General features: G+C 39.0%; 1 protein-coding gene across 1 annotated transcript; it reads right to left on the reverse strand.

Annotated features, from left to right (window-relative positions):
• Positions 1-1,234: 1,234 nt before the first annotated feature.
• Positions 1,235-12,112, reverse strand: LOC117293098 (sodium/bile acid cotransporter 5-like). The gene is made up of 7 exons (XM_033775317.1): positions 10,920-12,112; positions 8,050-8,209; positions 5,944-6,115; positions 4,552-5,039; positions 3,963-4,134; positions 3,236-3,528; positions 1,235-2,980 (listed from the first exon to the last, which is right to left on the reverse strand). Exons 1-7 carry the CDS (start codon positions 11,672-11,674, stop codon positions 2,966-2,968), a joined length of 2,055 nt encoding a protein of 684 aa, XP_033631208.1. The 5' UTR covers positions 11,675-12,112; the 3' UTR covers positions 1,235-2,965.
• Between the last annotated feature and the right edge of the window lie 8,372 nt (positions 12,113-20,484).

Here is a 20,484-nt window from a genome sequence, read left to right on the forward strand (position 1 = left end):
CTTACCCTAATTTCGTACACTCGCTTGCTAACACAATAGCTAAGCACTTGAGAATAAGGTTAGCAAAATACCATGAGGCATGTATCATTTTGTGACTGGTATCCTGCACATTTCGGATTTATTGTGTTAAAAAGAAACCTACCCCAGTATGTGTGTAAGTCACATGACATTAATATTAGTTGACCTAGGTAATGACCCAGTTTGTATGTTTGTTCAAATTAAAGAATCAAATTTGTACAAAGGAATAACGTTTTCGAAGTCAAATACTGTTATCAGAATTGCGTTTCTTTTTTGAGAGTTGATTTTTCTCCGGGGACAAAGTACACGAACAAACTTGGATACAAACTTTTGTCGCACACATTGGTTAGTTTTGTTGATTATAGTTTGAGAGGGAATGCAGAAACACCAACTCAGATTCAGTTTTATTCAAGTTCATTTTGAAGAGGGAATCTTTAAAGGGTATTATCATTATAAAAGCATCCCTGTGTGGCTATACACGAAATGATGTAGTTTGTGCAGTAACTGAATAAGAGTTGCACAGCCACAGGTTTGTTTTGATCGTGACGACAATGCCCCTTAATTAAGAGGATTATTTTTGATCCATGTCTGGATTTTAACACACTTTCCCCAATTTTAAGCCAAAGTAGTACTCTTGGTTTTTGGAACCAAGAAGTGCTCTTGTTTTGATCCTATATAACTGAAGATACATACAATAATATAACGTTTTTAAGATAACTGACAGTAACGCTTCTCAGATTCAAATCTTGAGTCGTAGAAACTGACACCTTTTTACATATTACCCATTTACTTCAAAGTGCAGAAGGTACACGCAGTATATGAAATGGAAACAAAAACCACTAACCACAGTACAAAACAATATGCAACAAGGTAAATCTTTACGCTACAAACTGATTAAACAACAAAGCAACTTTTTTGTACAGCACAAACATAAAAGTACAAACTTTTCCATAAACGGGCATGGATGTGTAAACATTCACGAGATTTAAGCAGTTATTACCGTAATTTTCATTGTCCAGTATTCTCACTTATAGTGTATCCCAACATATGCATAAAACAATAAATCTGCGAACATTTTGGCTCAATATTGATCGTCGAAGTTACAAGAGAATAATGAAAGAAAAACACCATTGTTGCAAAAAATGCTGTGTTCTTTCAGATGCGTTATTATTTGAGTGAGAAATTACCTCTTTCTCAAAAAATGCGTTTTTCAGAAGGAGCTGTTTCTCACAATATGTTAAATTATCAACAGCTCACCATTTCTCGTTACCATGTAAGTTGTTATGCTAACCATGATTGTTTTACGATAGTTATTACCTATAGTGTCCAGTGCATGTAAACAAAAGGTCTACAGTTTTCTACTTAATGTCGATTTTTTAAATATTATTCCAGGTATAGGCTATAATAATTTGCAAAAGACACGTCAGCTACAGCGACAGTCCTCTTTACCAAATATCTTATCATGACATACTCTATTTAGACTTGTGGACAAGTCGTTAAGTGTCTGTCACGACTCGACTATCAACACGACAAACCATTAACAACTTGTTCACAAGTCTAGATATACGCTGAATGTGTGCCTGCCTTATTCAATGTTTGTATTAGCAAAGGCATGAATCCCACCACGTGCACACCCTACCTATTCTATACTCGAATATAATTTATTGTTAATACAAATAGGTATAGCACCTTTTTGAATTTAAGAACAAGTATATTATTTGTAAATGCTGCCTACAGTTAAAACTTAATAATATATACAATATAGTACTACTTATGAAATATGCAAATCTAGGCGTTTTAAAAACGTAACTTCACAGTGTCTTACTCTTAGGCCTCCTTGACTTTGTTTTCTTCTGAGAAGTCTAACTTCCCCATAGAGGTGATCATTAATGGCTAAAATAAGGTCAAATTTACGCAACTTGTTTTTTTTTTCTCTTTAGCCCTTTTCACACGACAGCATTTTAGCAGGAGTCCTTCGCTGATTTTTTTAGCATGGTTGTGAAATTTTGTAGGTTGCACTTTGTCTGAAAGGACAACAATCTTTGGTATGTCCATGGTCCCTTGTAAAATTTTCTCAAACTTGCCATCCTTTATGGACAGAATAAACACCATTGTCCTTCTACACGAGGAGCATTTGGTCAAAATTCATAACCATGCGTAAATTAAGCAAGGGACCCGTGTTTAATAGCTGTTGTGTGAAAGGGCTTTTACCCTTATTTAGCACATCTCTTATACTCAAAGTTTTAGACTAAGACCAAGTTGGCATAATGACCCTTGTCCACTGGCACTCGTATGGTTATATACCTTTATCATGCTGTCTCCATTTTGGTCTTGTTCCTCGTAGCGAATAACAATAATGAATGCTGATACATTTGCAATTAGGAACCAGACTATTTTGTTATTCCAGTGGTTTGGTAACATTGATGTGATCTTAATGGGAGACATTCAAGATGGCTGCACGAAAAGTCTATACAATGCAATGTAGATATCTACTCGACGATGTAAACTTGGCTCACATTGTGACCATACTTGCATTAATTACTTGACTTGAACAAAACATAAATTTCTGACACCATGTGTCAGTCTTTTCTATATACAGACATGTACGGAGCCCGAGAGGGGACAGTGGAAGCCTTTGCTCCAGACTAAAGCATGCTACATTCAAAACTCCCGAGGGAACTATAGGTGTTCGCTCAGTCAATGCACATATATACATGTTTTAACTAAACGCTTATATCTCAAAGCTAATAACTAATATGTAGTTCATATAAATTTAAACATCAAGTAAATAATGCTTTGGGAGTTCCGAAAAGGTATGTCACCACCCCGTCAACAAGTTTCCCTTTTAAGTTGCTCCTTTTGTGTAGACGATCCTAGGAGCTATGGCTTTCATGGACAGGTCGAAGTCACGATTTAAATATTTCGGAACGTATACATCTTGTGTGCTTCATACAGTTGATTCCTGTTGGTAAACACAAATATTTTTGATATAAACAAATCCAAAAGTGCCAAAACTTTTTTATTGGAACTTAACATGTCATGTTTTTAGTAGGAGAACATAGAGTGAACATAGAAATTGGTAACCAACCAAAGTACCATGCAGTTTGCTAGTTAACTGGTTTCCTGCTATTATTAGCCAACCATAAAATTAATTTTTGCAAAACAAATTGGTCACTCATGGTAGACCACTTCAAAAATCAAACAGTAGATTACTTACCGGTGCGCTCTTGAACAACTCCGGGTTTGGTATCCAAACATCTCCATTCGGACCCACAATGGGTGGTGCCCATAACTGGGTAGCGGTCATACCGGCTCCACCCGGCGGGAAAGTGACGAAAAGCCCCGGTACCGATCTGTTGCCACCGGTGGTGTCTCCATTCTTCATAGTCTCGTCAACCAAGGGACGGTAGCCCCAGAATTTGTAGGCTCCGTTGACCATGTCTGTCGTATGTGAGGGTGCTTTGGTCATGCGAGTGAGGTGGGCGTGGACAGTCCCATTGGTTTTGTGATCTGCGTCAACGAACAACAGTTGTTAGTTTTTTGTTGCCAAGCATTGTGTCATATGTATAAGTATACTACTACTACTACTACAACTACAACATCAGCAGCAGTAGCAGCAACAACGGCAACAGCAGCAGCATAATAGCAATATAGTAGCAGCAGCAGCATGCAGTATCAAGAACATCACTACAACAACAACAACAACAACAACAACAACAAAAACAACAACAACAACAACAACAACAACAACAACAACAACAACAGCAACAGCAACAACAGCAACAACAACAGCAACAGCAACAACAGCAACAGCAACAACAGCAACAACAACAACAACAGCAACAGCAACAGCAACAACAACAACAACAGCAACAGCAACAGCAACAGCAACAGCAACAGCAACAGCAGCAACAGCAGCAACAACAACAACAACAAAAGCCTACCTTCGTCATTTTCAGTAAGTGGCATCATCTCGGCACAATCAGCCGACGACCGTTTACTGTCTACTCCGTCTACCTCCTCATTCTCCTCCACGTTTTCCAGTTTTTTCCGTCCATCGCAGCGTCCCTTGATGACTCTCTCGTACAGCATATAGATTCCAATCACTGTAAAAATCTGCAAGAAAATTAATTGTTTGACTTTAACTTGCATTTTGCCGTATTTCTGCTGTGTCTTGTTTAATCCCTTCTCGAAATACGTAAGTTACTAAAACTGCTGCAGTTCGCTTCAGAATATAATCTAGACTTTTCGATATCCTCCTGTTCATCACAAGCTACACATTTTACCCATCAGTGGTTATAGAATGCAAGAATTGCAATCACAAGGTTTTGGGTTCGAATCCTATTAACCTAACTGACGAGTCAAGAATAAGTAAAGGTCGTCTATAGTAACTGATTCACAGATTCTTGATTAGCGCAATTTTTTAGACCAATGTTTCTATGAGAGAGATTGGTTGTTAGCAGTAACATCGCTATGTGTAACTGCAAACCTCTCTTTTAGTGTTGAAGTTGGGGTTTTTGTGTTATTGCTTACCATACACGACTGTCCCATCAAAGTCCACAAGATGGTACACGTAATGATATCAGCATCCGGCTGTGGGTACACCAACCTCACAATCCCTCCCCCAATGCCAACATTCTGGATTGCCGTCTCGATGGCTATGGTCTTCACCTCCTTGAAGTCCCGGCGGCATATCAGGGCTGCCGACCCACCCAGGACGAAGGCGACGTAGGGGATGGAGAAAGAGCACACGATCATATCCACCACAATGTACGTGAAGACGAATCGAATGGTGTAGATACCACCTGCCAGAGCAAAGATGATGACAATGAAGGAGACAGGCTTGAGGAGTTTGACAAGCTTGAGAGCCCAGGCTTTCTTGAAGTGGCGGAGGATGCAGCCTGCTGTCAACGGGCCAATCATCGTCAGGAGCCCCATGATGATCTTCATGAAGGGGATGGGAAAGGAATCATCGTCTTGGAAGCGGCGCGAGTACATGAAGAGATTCAGGGGCATCATTCCTAAAATCAAACGCAAAGATGGTTTTAAAGGCATGGGCACCATTGGTTATTGTCAAAGAACAGTATTATAACTTTGTATATCCCAACTGCATAAAATGACAAATCTGTAAACATTATTTTTGCTCAAAATGGCCTGACAATATTTATACCAAAAAATGAATCAAAACGTGCACCATAATGATTGTGTTCAATGAACGATATATTCCTTCGTAAAAATTACATTGGTGACTTTTCAACAAATGAATGTTTTACGTAGAAAATTTGAATGTTTCTTTTTGCCAAACAAATACTTTGAACACCACTCTTGATCAATAAAATCGATTGACCGGGAACTCCAAAATATGCAAAAGCAATTTCATAAAACCATACTAATTGCATTAATAATACCTAATATTCTTTGGGTCGAATTCACTAAAGAGTTAGGACTAGTTCTAGTAGATATTATATATTAAACACTTAAGGTAGTCGTATAAGGCCCAGTAACTCGTCCTAACTTGAGATAAAACTAGTCCTTACTCTTTGTGATTTTTTTTTTTTTTTTTAAAGCCTAAGGAAGCTGGTAACCCAGAATCAAAACGGTACCACGAGCAGCGTTAATGTCACAGAAACAATTCCATAAATCTCATAAAAGCAAATAAGGAACCAATCAACCGACATCTACAACACCAACAGGTGGCCACCATATATCTTTCAACTTCTTGTGGGAAAAATCAACTTAGGAATTAGGTCAAGGTGCTGTGACGATGGGAGGGCATTCTAATGGTGTATCACGTTGACTGATGTAGGTAGCCCGGACAAAAAGAGTTGGACCTTTCAAGAGACAAAACACGGGTCACTAGGTGAAACAAGCGCTATGTGGATACAAGCGCTATGTAATAAGCCATTTTTATTATAAATAACTTACCTAAAGCGATGATAGTACTGAAGAATGTCATAGAGATACTGAGGAGTAAGTTGGCATCAATGGCTACCGATGTCATGTTACTCAGCCCACCTCCCGGTGAGCAAGCAGCCAAGATGATCCCAATGGCATGTTCTGGAGGAAGCTTGAAGACGATGCACATTAGGAATGCAGTCTGTCGGTATGAAAGGAAACAATGGCAAGGTTTTTCAGGTGAACCATGGAGGAAGGGTGTTTTCTTTCCTCCATGGGTGAACAGTATCTTCAAACTGACCAAGACGCAGTTAAAGTCCTATGTGTAGCCCCTTTCTGTGTCAGTCTGACCTAGGTATGGGTCACGGGACCCCCTTCGGACCAAGAATCCGGGTCAATTCTGACCAGGGAGTTGGGTCTGGATAGGCCTACTCTTCATTGCTCGGCCAAGTCACGCCATATAGCAGGGATGTCATTGAATGAGTCTCAGTACATGTATATCTAAGTAAGTTCGATAACTTAAGCCATGTCCCAGTTTGCGTCCACGGCTACGGCTACGGCTGGGTCGCCGCGTTGCCTTCCCTTGAAGTATAAGCGGCCTTAGCAACACACTTAGCAACAGCCATAGCTGTAGACGAAGCTGCCAATTCAGATACGACCTTTTAAAAACTTCGTTTATGCACAAATGTTGTTCTGCACTTTCTGAGAATTCGGCAATTCTTTCCGATCCAATTACACTTTACACCTCTTTTGGGAAAATAAAACAATGCATTGATTCCTATAGGTATGTGATAAAGGCGCCTATTTTGGGGGAAATCACCCTGTCAATTTTTTATAGACGGGATTTCAGCAGAAATTTATGGGCTATCTAATTTCCGATTCTCTTAAAGGCACTGGACACGTTTGGTAAAAGACAAGTATTCTCATTTGGTGTATCTCTGAGTCAACATAAATATGCATAATAACAAACCTGTTTATATCTGGTTATCGACTTTGCAAGAGAATAAGGAAAGAAAACACACCCTTGTTGCTTTACTTTGTGTGCTTTCAAACGCATATTCAAGGTTTCAGCTAAAGTTGTTTATTATTTGAGTGAGAAATTACCTCTTTCTCAAAAAACTACGTAAACTTCAGAGAGAGCCGTTTCTCACAATGTTTTATACTATCAACGTCTCTCCAGTGCTCGTTACCAAGTAAGTTTTTATGCGAACAGATACTTTGAGTAAATCCAATTGTTAGTGCCTTTAAAGCGGGCTTTTTTTTTTTTTTTAACTGCCTGTATATATTTTTTGCACAAGAACCTGACAGCTCATGTTGAATGAACATAAAACTTGAACTGTTACGGTATAAAAAAATGTTACGGTTGCTTGTGGGGATAGCATACAGAAAGGACCCTCTCTTTGGAAAGAGGGAACCGTCTTATTGAATTGTGCCTTTAATAATACAAGGAAGGAATTTGGCACATAAAGGATTTTATGTCAGAGAAAGCTATTTCTTATCCTATTGGCCCTTCGCAGATTTCGATCTTTGACAAAAATTTTTCGCCCTTTTTGAAACCACGGCCATTTCGAAACCGAGGTTTGTGTTGGGCTTTATCTTGGCCTCAAAGCTTATATTTTTGTCAAATAACTGACGGAGCCTATATAAGTGCATGCAAGCCTTGCTTTCGCAAAGAGCAATTAGGTAGAATAACAAAAAATCCAAACGTTCAAAATGGCTGCCGTTTGTTGTTGCTGTAATACCTATACTTTTAAAGGGTAAAATCTGCAATGGCCCTACAGCCAAAATATCTTTATATGTGCTCTGACTGTGTGCCAAACTCAACTGACACAATCATATTACATCCGCTGAACTAAGTGGTTGAACATGACTGTGGGTACCCGGGTATTTACGGTGAAAGATTTAGCGAGTTTTGACAAACTATTTTTTGCTTTGTTATTCTGAGTTTGGTACGCTGAAAAGGAGATATTAATTTTTGAGTGTATTTTACCACGAACTTGATGATAAAACTAAGTGGTTGAACATCATGTGTGGGTATTTACGGTAACAGATTTATCGGGTTTTGACAAACTATTGTTTGCCATTTGGTTCTAAATTTTACGCTGAAAAAGAGATGTTGACTTGGGTGTATTTTACCACAGGCATGATGATAAACTGGCTGCAGAATCCGATAACGAGGCCAAAAGGTCGCCTCAGTATCGCTTTGACTGGTGCCCACTCCAGCTCACATCCCATGATGCCCGTAACGAGAGCGCCGAACACCAACATGATGGTCCCGAACGCCATGTCAAAGCCACTGCAACAGAAACGGATACATGAATTTCTCAGTTTTTGTTGTGATAGGAAAGTTTCCAGACATCTCATCTTTTGTCCCTTCTCATTAACAAACACACTGACGCTAAAAGTCATACAGAAGTCATTATGTCCCTTTCAAAGGTGTTTCGGCTGTTTTAGGCAGGCGGACGGAGCTTAAAGGCATTTGACACCTGTGGTATTGTCAAAGACCAGTATTCTCACTTGGTGTGACTCAACATATTTACATAAAGTAACAAACCTGTGAAGATTTGAGCTCAATTGGTCATCGATGTTGCAACAAACAATGAAAGAAAAAACACCCCTGTTGCACAAATAAATGAGTGCTTTCATGTCTGCGAAAGGCTTAATGAATGAAGCCTTTCTAAGATTCAAATATTTTGTGAGAAATTGCAACTTACTCAAAATCGTTCACAGGGAATCGTTTCTCGCAATGTTGCATACCATGACCTTGCTTTACACCATTATGTGTAAATATAATTTCAATCTTACCAAATGTTATGCTTTATAAAAGAAGTCAAAACATTTAAATGGCTCTGGTACTTTTTGCATGCTCATTTTAATGTCACCATGGGCACTTTTGGTAGTGCCTGCACCCTCTCACCTGCAATGCCTTTAAATTATACATTAATGCCACCCGTCGATTCCAAAATACTCGATGGACATAAATATTATTCTAAGGCACATGTCATACGAGGCAATTTACCAGCAACCAGTTCCAGACAATCTCCAAGAAGAAAAGTCAATCACATTTGAACATTCAATAACTTATCTTGGGATCGTAAGACATTGGTCGGCGTATAACCCATGTGCTACGAAGTGGTCCAGTATAGCATGCACTGTAGTTGGTTGCCCCAAGTTGCTCGTAAAATGTTGCCTTGTGTGACAATGCCCTATACAACGGCTCAGCTCAGTGCGTTTTTGCAAACACCTAATTCTAAAAAACACATTCTATGGATTCGTCTTCCATGCCATGTCTTCCCCCCCCCCCAAAGTTATGCTTTGTATGCATCTCAAACGACTACAAGAATGAGCAAATCCACTTCCTTCCACACATTGTTGGCCCTGTTCAAATAAATGCTGGCACAGCACGAGGTCAACAGATATTACAAGCAAAGTTTAAAGGTTACATTTAAAGGCATAGCGTACACATGTTTTATAACAATAATATAAGCGTACTTAGAAGACTGAATAGCCTTTGATATCATAAAGTATTATTAGAAACGACTTCCGTTAAAGTAACGTAGTGTTAGAGACAGGGGCAAATTGTCACCCAATTTTGAACCTGAGGAAGGCTTCAGACATGAAGCCTCTCCGGGCATCTGAAAGTACACACTTCTATGCAACAATGGTATGTGTTCTCTCAATACTTCCTTGCAACTTCAATGACCAATACTGAGCCAAATTGTTCACAGGTTGTTGTGTTACGCATTTTGCTGGGATTCCCTTAAGTGAGGATACTGTTCTTTGACAAACAAAAGTATACTCTGCCTTTAATAAAAACAGCCCACCCTTTTCCAGTTATCTTTATATCAATATCCAGGTCCGAACTTTGCTTTGTCAAGGTTTTTTGTTCCCTAATTGTTTGTGAAGATCTTTAGCAAACATCGTTGAAATATGTGGTTGGCGCCGTGAATTATAAAATTTTTAAATTCGTACATTGAACTGGATGTGAACTTTATGTAGCAATCCTTTATTTGTTCGGATGGTCGTGCCCTACATAGCACTTTACCTGTGGCAGAAAGTTTCTAAATGGACAAGCAAATACTTTAATGTTATTGTATCTCTCGTTAATCTGAGTAATGTTTGGACTCGAAATACGAAAAGGAATAAAGCAACGTGCATGGCTTTATGGCAGAGCTTGAATCAGAAGCTAATAACAACATAATACCTGGGTTTTTTTAGGTGGGGTTTGCGGCAGCACCATAAATCTCTAAGTGGTTCTGTAAGGAACCGGTTTGCAACTCAACGTTTCGATTAGACATCATGCTCTGATCGTCTTCAGGAGAATACGTGTGTGTGTACAATTCAATAGAAAAGTCCCACCCCGCTACACCATTTTAAAAAACTTTAAAAGATCTGGAATGTTGGTGATGTTTGCGACTCGGGACACTCAGCAGGCAAAGTTGCAACAAAATGTTGTGACAACTGCTTTGAATGACCAAAAACAAACTTATTGAATCTGGAATTCTTAGTTTGTATGACCTTTATATTATTGTAATGATGAGAACTTGCATCTTTAGATGCCTTTATAACTAAAAGAAATAGCTACAAATGTGTATACATTTAAAGTCAATTTGGGGGTTGAACTTAAAATAATTTTACTATAGAGAGCTGGGTTTGAACCAACGCATCCGGATAAACGTTAATCCGGAGGTCGTTGGTTCAAAACCCGCTCTAGCCAATGTTTCTTTGTTAAACTTCAAACCATAAAAGTGATTTACCCATTCAGTTTACCTTGTGGTTGAATAACTTGATAACAGGAATGCGTTCTAAGTAAACTTGAAACTCGCCAAAAACTTACGTTGGAATGCGAATATTGAGCACGTTAATGCATTTAGCTAATGTAGTTTTTGTAAACAATTTACCCAGTCAGTTTCCCTCATCAAATGTTGACAGATTATTTGTGATAAATTAAAAACTTTGTTTGTTATAATATTATTGTTTTTCTCTGAAATGTGCCCAAAACTTACTTTGGAATGCGTATGTTGAGCACGTCAATGTCTTTGGCTAATGCAGTCATCTCTGGATCCAGCACCAATTCACCGTCCACTTCCAAGTATAACTCAAAGCTAAGAGTCATTTTCCCAAAGCGATCTCCAATGAGGGTAAAGTTAGATGCGAGAGGTGAAACGTCGGATGGGCTGAGTGTCTTCAGCCGCCTCAAAAGCATCCCGTCGTTCAGCATGCTCTTCCCGTCAATCATGGAACTTCCTTTACTTTCCATTTTCCGATTCTCTTTTTCATCAGTGTTTCCCATTGTTTCGTTATTCAGTGGAACTTCCTTTTCGCCTTTGTGACTTCCTTTGGGGTGACTGGAAGTTTGATCTAATGTCAGCTCCGTGTCAGCAAATGCATCCAAGATTGTTAAGTTTAAAAACAGATCCTCAGACAAAATGGCAGGTGGGTTTATGGTCCTTGACAGATTGGTCCATCCATCGTCTGCTACTGAGCCCACACTGGGATCACTGGCTGAAACATGGAGGACGTAATCCTCAAGGAAACTCGGGAAAACGAACATGACTTCCCGTTCAGTGAACCACTCTAGGAAAAGTGGTTCCTTCTCAAGGAATGTAATGACCGAAGGAAGATACGCGAGGAGCGGGGAGTCCGTGGCAGGGGCCGCCGTGTCTACGGTCGATTGGACGGCAGGTTCAGTTGGATCGGCGGGTACTGCCCCGGTAAAAACAAAAGTCAGAGCTACAAGTCCCAAAAGTGTCTCCATCATGATTCTAAGTTAGCAACCTCAAGATTCCAGTGCAGACAAGAGATGAAACTCAACCCACAGAAGTGAAAACGCTAGAAGTACTGATTGGCTACCATATCCTGCAAAATCCTCCAGTCGTTTGGTGGATCGGAACCACCAGAGTGAGATGATCGTTTGAAATGACAGATTTCTGACACTACAGTCTGCGATTAATTGATACAGCAAATCTGTTTATCTCTAATTACATCTAAGCCTTCCAAAGTACACATGTAATCGCATGCCACACGCAACACTCAAAACTGAACTCGAGGATAATATTGAAAGAGAATATCTAGGAATCATCATCAGTCAGTACCAATGTGCAAACTGAGAAGAAGTTGTTTACTCAAAGAGTTATGAAGTTTGTGCCTGTACGACGTCCATAGACCATTGCGATGGTAAACTCTGGACCAACCAACATTCAGCTGATGGTGCAGACAGGTGTATCCCCGTCTGGTGCTCCCTGTGGAGTACGACCACCTCGCACAGCTGGCTCAGGTCGAGGATTATTAGTTTCAGAATGTGACTTGTATGATTCGACTTGCATGAGTCTTCTTAGAAGAAAAATAATATTAGTACTCCCTCCATTGTTTCATATATTGTACTTGACTACCTATTGTTGAGCACCGACACGGTCTCTAAAAAGGTTGTTTCTCCTGAAGGCGAGCAGAGTACTGTCGAGACCACACCTTCAAAAGAGATTCTCACCGGGTTGTACCCGCAAGTTTACTATTTATTTATAGTTTCGTCATCCACGCCATGCAAAGCTCAAAACAATACAATATTGCTACACCATCAATCCCCTCCACTACCTGGCTGTCCATGGAGATTAGATGGTTTTTAAGGAGTGAATTAAATAACTAAGTGACCAGAGGTATGTTTGAAACCTTTTGAGACGCCGCTTCAGGTGTGAAAAGCGCAATATAAAAACTGGATGTTGAACACCACCAATGTAAGTTGTTAACTTTGGATAGCCAATTTTGTGTGATTGTTGTCTTGTGGTCTAAATGAAATGGCACTATATAAAAACCCATTGTATTGTATTGTATTATATTGTATTGTTAAACTGGTAAGACTTTTGGACACTTACTTTACGGACTGGTTCAAGTCTAAGTTTAAACTCACAAATTTAGTGTGCAATAAAACAAATACCAATTGATTTCATTTGGGAGTTGGTTGAGGTCTCTAAACTTAAGTGAACTTTCAAACCCTAAGTCTTTAAAGTCCCTTTGATTCACTGCCAGTTTTCAAACTTCGAGATGGTCGTCGTGCGTGCGGTCGTCGTGCGGTGACGTCACAGACCACCCATTGCCATTGCCTTTACACGCAACTGCCAATAATGTTCTTGAGTTGGCGCTGTTGTCAAATACTAGACACCAGTTTTTGAAAGTCGGCAAAATTTGCAGCAAAACAAGAAATATTATGTTGTCTAACTTTCATTTGCTTTTACAAAGTGGCATAATAGTTTGTGGTGCCTTTGGGCAAAGATTGTTACCATGACGACCCTTTATGCACTTCTTCTTCTCTTTTTCATTGAAAATAAAAAGCGTATTAATCATAGTTGTGTTTTGATCTACCATAGACTTTGATACTATAGGCACATCCCGAAGGGCACTTATATTTCATGGTTGTCCTTAATTACAAAAGACAACAATTTAAATACAAATCAATTCAAATAAAACTCAAAATAACTATCTATCTGGCACCCCTTCAGGCGGCAACAAGGGGACGTGACCCCATGTTCCCCTCCCATCCCTCTCGCTTCTGTTTTAAATAATGAAAACACAAAAAATATTATTGTTCAGGGTTTCCATCACATTCGTAATGATTGAATGATCACTGCCTGCGTCATCACATAACTTTAGTCCTTGGATTTCATGTTGACAAACATGAATAATTATTAGCCAAAATATTGATATTTTTGTGTCCCGAGGGTGGGAAGTAAACAAACACATGGAGTTTGCCTAACTTAAATCAACAAGAAAGGTTTGCGAATTGCGGTAACATCATCGAGGAGTATTTGTTCTGCAAAGAACCGGTGGTTGACGCCCTCAACGTTTCTCTTTTATCTTGAAGACGCCTCAGAGAACTGATCGAAACATTTGGTCGTTAACCATCAGTTCTTTTCAGAACCAATCTGCAATAGATTTAACATGGTATTACCGCAAACTTCTCTATTTAGTTATAATTCCAACATGCAACATTTTCAAATCTTACTAACTGAAACCAATCACTAAAGGGATCGGAATACTATGCAATAGTAAACGGGTAAGACGGCCTTTACACCCCCATACGAAAACTGTCTCTGGTGGTAGCCTTCTTTCGAAACTCACGACTTTCTTATTTATTTTTGTATGGCCTCTAAAGCTCTTCTACAAAAGAAAGCAAACATGAACATCATTAGCCAATCAGATTCAGACATAACTGCGGTACAGATTCGCTTTCGTGACATGGAAGTTGTTTTAAATAACGAAACCTCCAACGGTGTTTATCGCCTTTTTATTTATTTTGGTTTGCACATGATTTTTGTTTTTATCGCAGCGCTTCAAGGACTGTGAATTTATTTGCTTTAAATCTCAACCATTTAGGCCCCAGTCGGAGGTCAGTAACCGCTTACATTGGGGGCGGGGCGGGGAGGGGTAGTCCTGGCTGAAATTAATTAATCGTCTAAAGTTATCATTGGAGGTTTTTGTCCATGTGTGGTACGCATTATATTTACAGTTATGATGCCCAGGTTTTGCATAATATTACGAATTATTTCAAAGTTCAGAGATTGTGGACAGCTAACTTCTTTCTCCAAACACTGAGGTCTATTTGCGGCTTCTTTTTAGGTGTTCGGCCAACAGCCGAACAACTATTGTTATTGTTCTGTTTTTAGGTGTTCGGCCAACAGCCGAACAACTATTGTTATTGTTCTGTTTTTTAGGTGTTCGGCCAACAGCCGAACAACTATTGTTATTGTTCTGTTTTTTTTTTTAGGTGTTCGGCCAACAGCCGAACAACTATTGTTATTGTTCTGGTTTTTTTTCCTCGCGTTCTTCTTTCCCTGCGAACCTTCTCCAGCAATTTTAAACAAAAGTAAAGCTTGTACAAACTTAAAACTTACTATGTACATAGGCAATAGTGAGTAGACGAAACCGCCACTTTTTGGGAATGATGACGTCATTGATGACGACATGGCAAGGTTTTTAAAGTTGAAAAACGACATTTGCTTTTCGCTGTATCTCAACGAATATAAAAGCTATGATGTTCATACTTGGGCATCAGATAGATAATGACTTGGACAACATTTGAAAAGTTAACGCCAAAATCGTATGACCTCATCTTCCGGTCGTACCGGAAGGTCAAACTCTGCCTTTGTGTTTTTGTGTTTTTTTTGTAAAAAAAGACAATTTGTTGTCATAACTCAAGATTGATATGGAATTTAACATTGAAACTCATCAGACAATTGAACCTTAATAATAAGACCACACTAACTTAATGATGTCATGATGACGTCATCAGGTTTTGAATTACAACAAATCAAAGTTAAATATTTTAAAGAAATCATAACTCCTGAACCACATGGTGGATTTTGACAATCTACATATCATCGGACAGGTCGATCAAACTTCAAAAAACGCTACACACAAAATGACCCCATTTGACCTTGACTTCCGGTTCAAACCAAAAGTTGAACAATTTTAAAATTTTTGATCTCTAAAACTACGTAACATTTCAACATAAATTTTGCATCCCGTTATAGATGAGTGATCCTGCTCAAACTTTCCCACAGAGATGATACCAATTTGACCTGAAACTCTGGTCGAAATCGGACGATAAAGCCCACGGATGTGTTGACCCGCGTGATAACTGTGTACACTGCAAAAGCGCTTTGGCTGGCCGTTCCGCTCCATTGATCACACCTTTATCAGTCCACGTATGGAACGCCAAAGAGGCATTTAATCATCGGTGGTGGTCCTATGCGATCGGTGATCAACTTTAGCGAGCGGTGATAAAACACGATCGGTGGTCCATTTTAGCAATCGGTCATGCATATTCATGATCGGTGATGGTATATAGCGATCGGTCATGCATATTCACGACCGTTGATGGCTTTTTGCAATCGGTGGTCAACTTTAGTGATCGGTGGTGGCTTTTTGCAATCGGTCAACTTTAGCGATCCGTGGTGGCTTTTTGCAATCAGTCAACGTTAGGGATCGGTGGTGGCTTTTTGCAGTTGGTCAACTTTAGGGATCGGTGATGGCTTTTTGCAATCGGTCAACTTCAGGGATCGGTGATGGCTTTTTGCATGCGGTCAACTTTAGTGATCGGTGGTGGCTTTTTGCAATCATTCAACTTTAGTGATCGGTGGTGGCTTTTTGCAATCGGTCAACTTTAGGGATCGGTGATGGCTTTTTGCAATCGGTCAACTTTTGCAACCGGTGATGGGATTTTGGGATATCCGAATTTTGCGTCCGGTCGGTGCAGGCCTACTTCAAAACCTATGATTGTGTACATTGTGGATATTAGTTGTTGTTATTTTCTAGTTCACACCACCATGGAGGAATAAATTACACTCACCAGCGGGTTGACTGACATGCCAAACATTTTTAGAAGAGTACCATTTTATAACTATGTAAGGGGGCATGCAACAAACATCAAATTAATCAGCTCTTTCTAAAAAGATAATAATAATAATAACAAATGGGTAGGAGAGGGTGTGAAAGGGTTATCTATGTCCCACAATTGGTTGTCGTCTTCCGGAAATGGTAGGGACTTTTCGTTTTCGACGACGGATGGTTCTGCGACGGTTGTTCAGCTAAACGTTGTCGTTTTCAGCACAACGAAGATTCATCCCAAGTACTGTCGTAGAAATTGAGGGACGACCGTCCTCAAAGCCGACGCATGCGCAGATGACGCCAAATGTCATCTTTACCGTCGCAGAACCATCCGTCATCGAAAACGAAAAGTCCCTGGTGTATGCCGGGGAAATACAAATATTTATGTTCAGTGAAGGGAAATGTTTTTGAACAAGAGTCTCTACCGATAGTTTTGTGTGTAAGGGGAAATCTGAAATCATACAAGTAGCCCTGTGTAAACAGACCCGGAGGTGAGAACATTATGACCACACAAAAACCGTTTTGATGGAAAACACATAAAATTATGTGCATCATGAATGTGATGGACAAACACAGACTGGGACGCACTCAACACGTTTTATAAAAGGCTAGGTAAAGTATTATACAAATATTATTTCCTTGTAATAAACGGAGAGGCGCGTATTAATTGAATCCAAAGCGAAAAACGTATTGTATAAAGTTCTTAATTTAGGGGGGGGGGGGTGTATAAAGTATAAAGATAAAAGAGTTAAATCTTATATAATATTGAAGCTTTAAAATAAGCTTTATTCTAAACGTAATTTTGTTTTAAATTATTAATAAATTAACCTTGTGATCTTCATTTTCATATTTAATTAGTAAATCTTAGTAGAGCGCCATATCTCAAGAAGTATACTTCCGGGTCAACCGGAAGTTGGCCCATTTTTTGTTTCAGTTATACTACACAATCAATCTTCATTTTTTGTTTCAGTTATAGGCTCCTTTCAAATTTTTACTTTGGAAAACCGTGACCCCATGTTGACCTCTATTTTCGGGTCAACCTGAATTGGGACCAGATCTCAAGACCTATACAACCTATTTCAAACTTGTTCCAGTTTCCGCGACCCCATGTTGACCTCTACTTCCGGGTCAACCGGAAGTGGGACCATATTTCAAGAACTATAAACCGATTTTCAAACCCTTTTTTACTTAGAGACTCTTTGAGCATTAAGGATTAACCTTAACAAAATTTGGCCCCCATATTGACCTAGCTCTACTTCCAGGTCAACCGGAAGTGGGACAATATCCCAAGATCTTCACAACCTATGTTCAAACCTTTTTTCAGTTATAGCCTAACAAACAATACAGTATCGGGCCAATGGTGGCATGTACCGGCGTCGAGTTTCGATACGGTGCCGTTAATTATGATGATGATATTGAGCCAGAATTGGGCCAGTGCTGGCCTTCTTCCGGTCAAGCGTCATGTCCTTGCTAGTAAAGTGCCCACACTGGGCCAATGTCGGTTTTATAGAGGCAAACTATTTTAGTTAGGACGGAGGTTTGCCTGTCTTGGCCAATATTGGTTTTGTGCGGCACAACGTTTCGGCAAAATTATGAACCTTTAATGGGCCAATGCTGGTTTTGTAGCGGTGCACCATTTTTGGAAAGTGGTAGAAAACCTGCAGTGGTCCAATACTGGTTTTGTGGCACACCATTTGGGAAAACAGGCAGAAAACCTCTCATTGAGCCAATACTGGTTTTGTAGCTGCACACCATTTTTTGTCAAAATGGTGTCATTATAGAAAACCTTTTCGGGGCCAATCATGCCAATACTGGCTTTGGCAAAACGGTAAAGAAATATGTTCTAATGACTAAACCGACTTGATATTTAAAAAGGAATTAGCCCATGCAAGTTATTTATTGAAGCTGGGGTGGATTTCACAAAGAGGTAAGACTAGTCTTATCTCGAGTTAGGAAGAGTTAATCGTCCTAACTTAGGACTAGCCATACGTTTCTTATATCTCCAAGGACTATGTCCTAAGTTAGGACTAGGCCTAACTCTCTGTGAAATCGACCCCTGATGGTACCGGCATTTTGAGAAACCGAATACTATTAATAAAACAAAATTCTAAAATTAATACCTCATTTTTTAGTTTATTGGTTTTTACATAGCATTTTTACTTTGATTTATTCATTGCTGCTGTTTTTTCATTTTTTATGTTTTGTGTTTATCATGGACAACTACACTTTATTGTAATGAACTTTTTTATTGCAAAGTAATTACATTTAAATTTAATATATTTAATATACTTTTTGCATTTTTATTTTATTAATAAAAACTTCCGAGTTAAAATGCTGGTTGAATTTTCGTCTGATAATGAAAGTTTTACTTTCTGTCATCTGTCTACTGGTTTCGAAGTGGCACACCATTTTGGCAAAATGGTAGAAAACCTCTATTGTGCCAACACTGTTTTTGTAGCTGCACCATAGACAATCTTTTCTGGGCCAATACTTTTTTTTTAGCGTCACGCCATTTTGACAAAATGGTATAGACAACTTTTTCTGGGCCAATACTGGTTTCGAAGTGGCACACCATTTTGGCAAATAATGGTATAAAACAACTTTTTTGTGCCAACACTGATTTGGTAACGGCCACCATTGGGACGGCATTGAACCGACATTGGTCATAATATGCAATTTTCAAGGCAGGGTGTCAAAGCTGTGGCACAGAATGTCTTAAGATTGTCGAAACAATTAAAAAATGACAAAGTAATGTAATTTGTTGAGATTTTTTTTGCTATAAAATCTCCCCCAAAATTGTAGATATTAATAAATCTTGATTGCAATAATGTAATAATTTGAAATAACTGATTGCCCAATGTATGTATGTTATCTGGGTATAAAATGGTACTCTTCTAAAAATGTTTGGCAAGTCAGTCAACCCGCTGGTGAGTGTAATTTATTCCTCCACGGTGGTGTGAACTAGAAAATAACAACAATTAATATCCACAATCTACACAATCATAGGTTTTGAAGTAGGCCTGCACCGACCGGACGCAAAATTCGGATATCCCAAAATTCCTTCACCGGTTGCAAAAGTTGACCGATTGCAAAAAGCCACCACCGATCCCTAAAGTTGACTGATTGCAAAAAGCCACCACCGATCCCTGAAGTTGACCGATTGATTAATTAATAATTTAAAACAAAATTACGTTTAGAGTAAAGCTTATTTTAAAGCTTCAATTTTATATAAGATTTAACTCTTTTATACACCACCCCCCCCCCCCCCCCTAAATTAAGAACTTTATATAGTACGTTTTTCGCTTTGGATTCAATTAATACGTGCCTCTCCGTTTATTACAAGGAAATATTTGTATAATACTTTACCTAGCCTTTTATAAAACGTGTTGAGTGCGTCCCGGTCTGTGTTTGTCCATCACATTCATGATGCACATAATATGTGTTTTCCATCAAAACGGTTTTTGTGTGGTCATAATGTTCTCACCTCCGGGTCTGTTTACAAAGGGCTACTTGTATGATTTCAGATTTCCCCTTACACACAAAACTATCTTTTTAGAAAGAGCTGATTAATTTGATGTTTGTTGCGTTCCCCCTTACATAGTTATCAAATGGTACTCTTCTACAAATGTTTGGCAAGTCAGTCAACCCGCTGGTGAGTGTAATTTATTCCTCCATGGTGGTGTGAACTAGAAAATACCAACAACTAATATCCACAATCTACACAATCATAGGTTTTGAAGTAGGCCTGCACCGACCGGACGCAAAATTCGGATATCCCAAAATCCCATCACCGGTTGCAAAATGTGACCGATTGCAAAAAGCCACCACCATTCCCTAAAGTTGACTGATTGCAAAAAGCCACCTCCGATCCCTTAAGTTGACCGTATTGGCACAACAAGTTGTTTTATACCATTATTTGCCAAAATGGTGTGCCACTTCGAAACCAGTAGACAGATGACAGAAAGTAAAACTTTCATTATCAGACGAAAATTCAACCAGCATTTTAACTCGTAAGTTTTTATTAATAAAATAAAAATGCAAAAAGTATATTAAATATATTAAATTTAAATGTAATTACTTTGCAATAAAAAAGTTCATTACAATAAAGTGTTGTCCATGACAAACACAAAACATAAAAAATGAAAAAACAGCAGCAATGAATAAATCAAATTAAAAATGCTATGTAAAAAC

This window comes from Asterias rubens, chromosome 7, assembly GCF_902459465.1.
Source record: "Asterias rubens chromosome 7, eAstRub1.3, whole genome shotgun sequence".
Lineage (NCBI taxonomy): Eukaryota > Metazoa > Echinodermata > Asteroidea > Forcipulatida > Asteriidae > Asterias > Asterias rubens.

Coding starts and splice junctions, on each gene's coding strand:
- LOC117293098 (XM_033775317.1), bottom strand. CDS start 11,674: ATGATGGAGACACTTTTGGGACTTGTAGCTCTGACTTTTGTTTTTACC. Junction 8,210..10,919: donor CTCAACATACGCATTCCAAA/GTAAGTTTTGGG, acceptor TTTCTGTTGCAG/TGGCTTTGACATGGCGTTCG. Junction 3,529..3,962: donor ACTTACTGAAAATGACGAAG/GTAGGCTTTTGT, acceptor TCGTTGACGCAG/ATCACAAAACCAATGGGACT.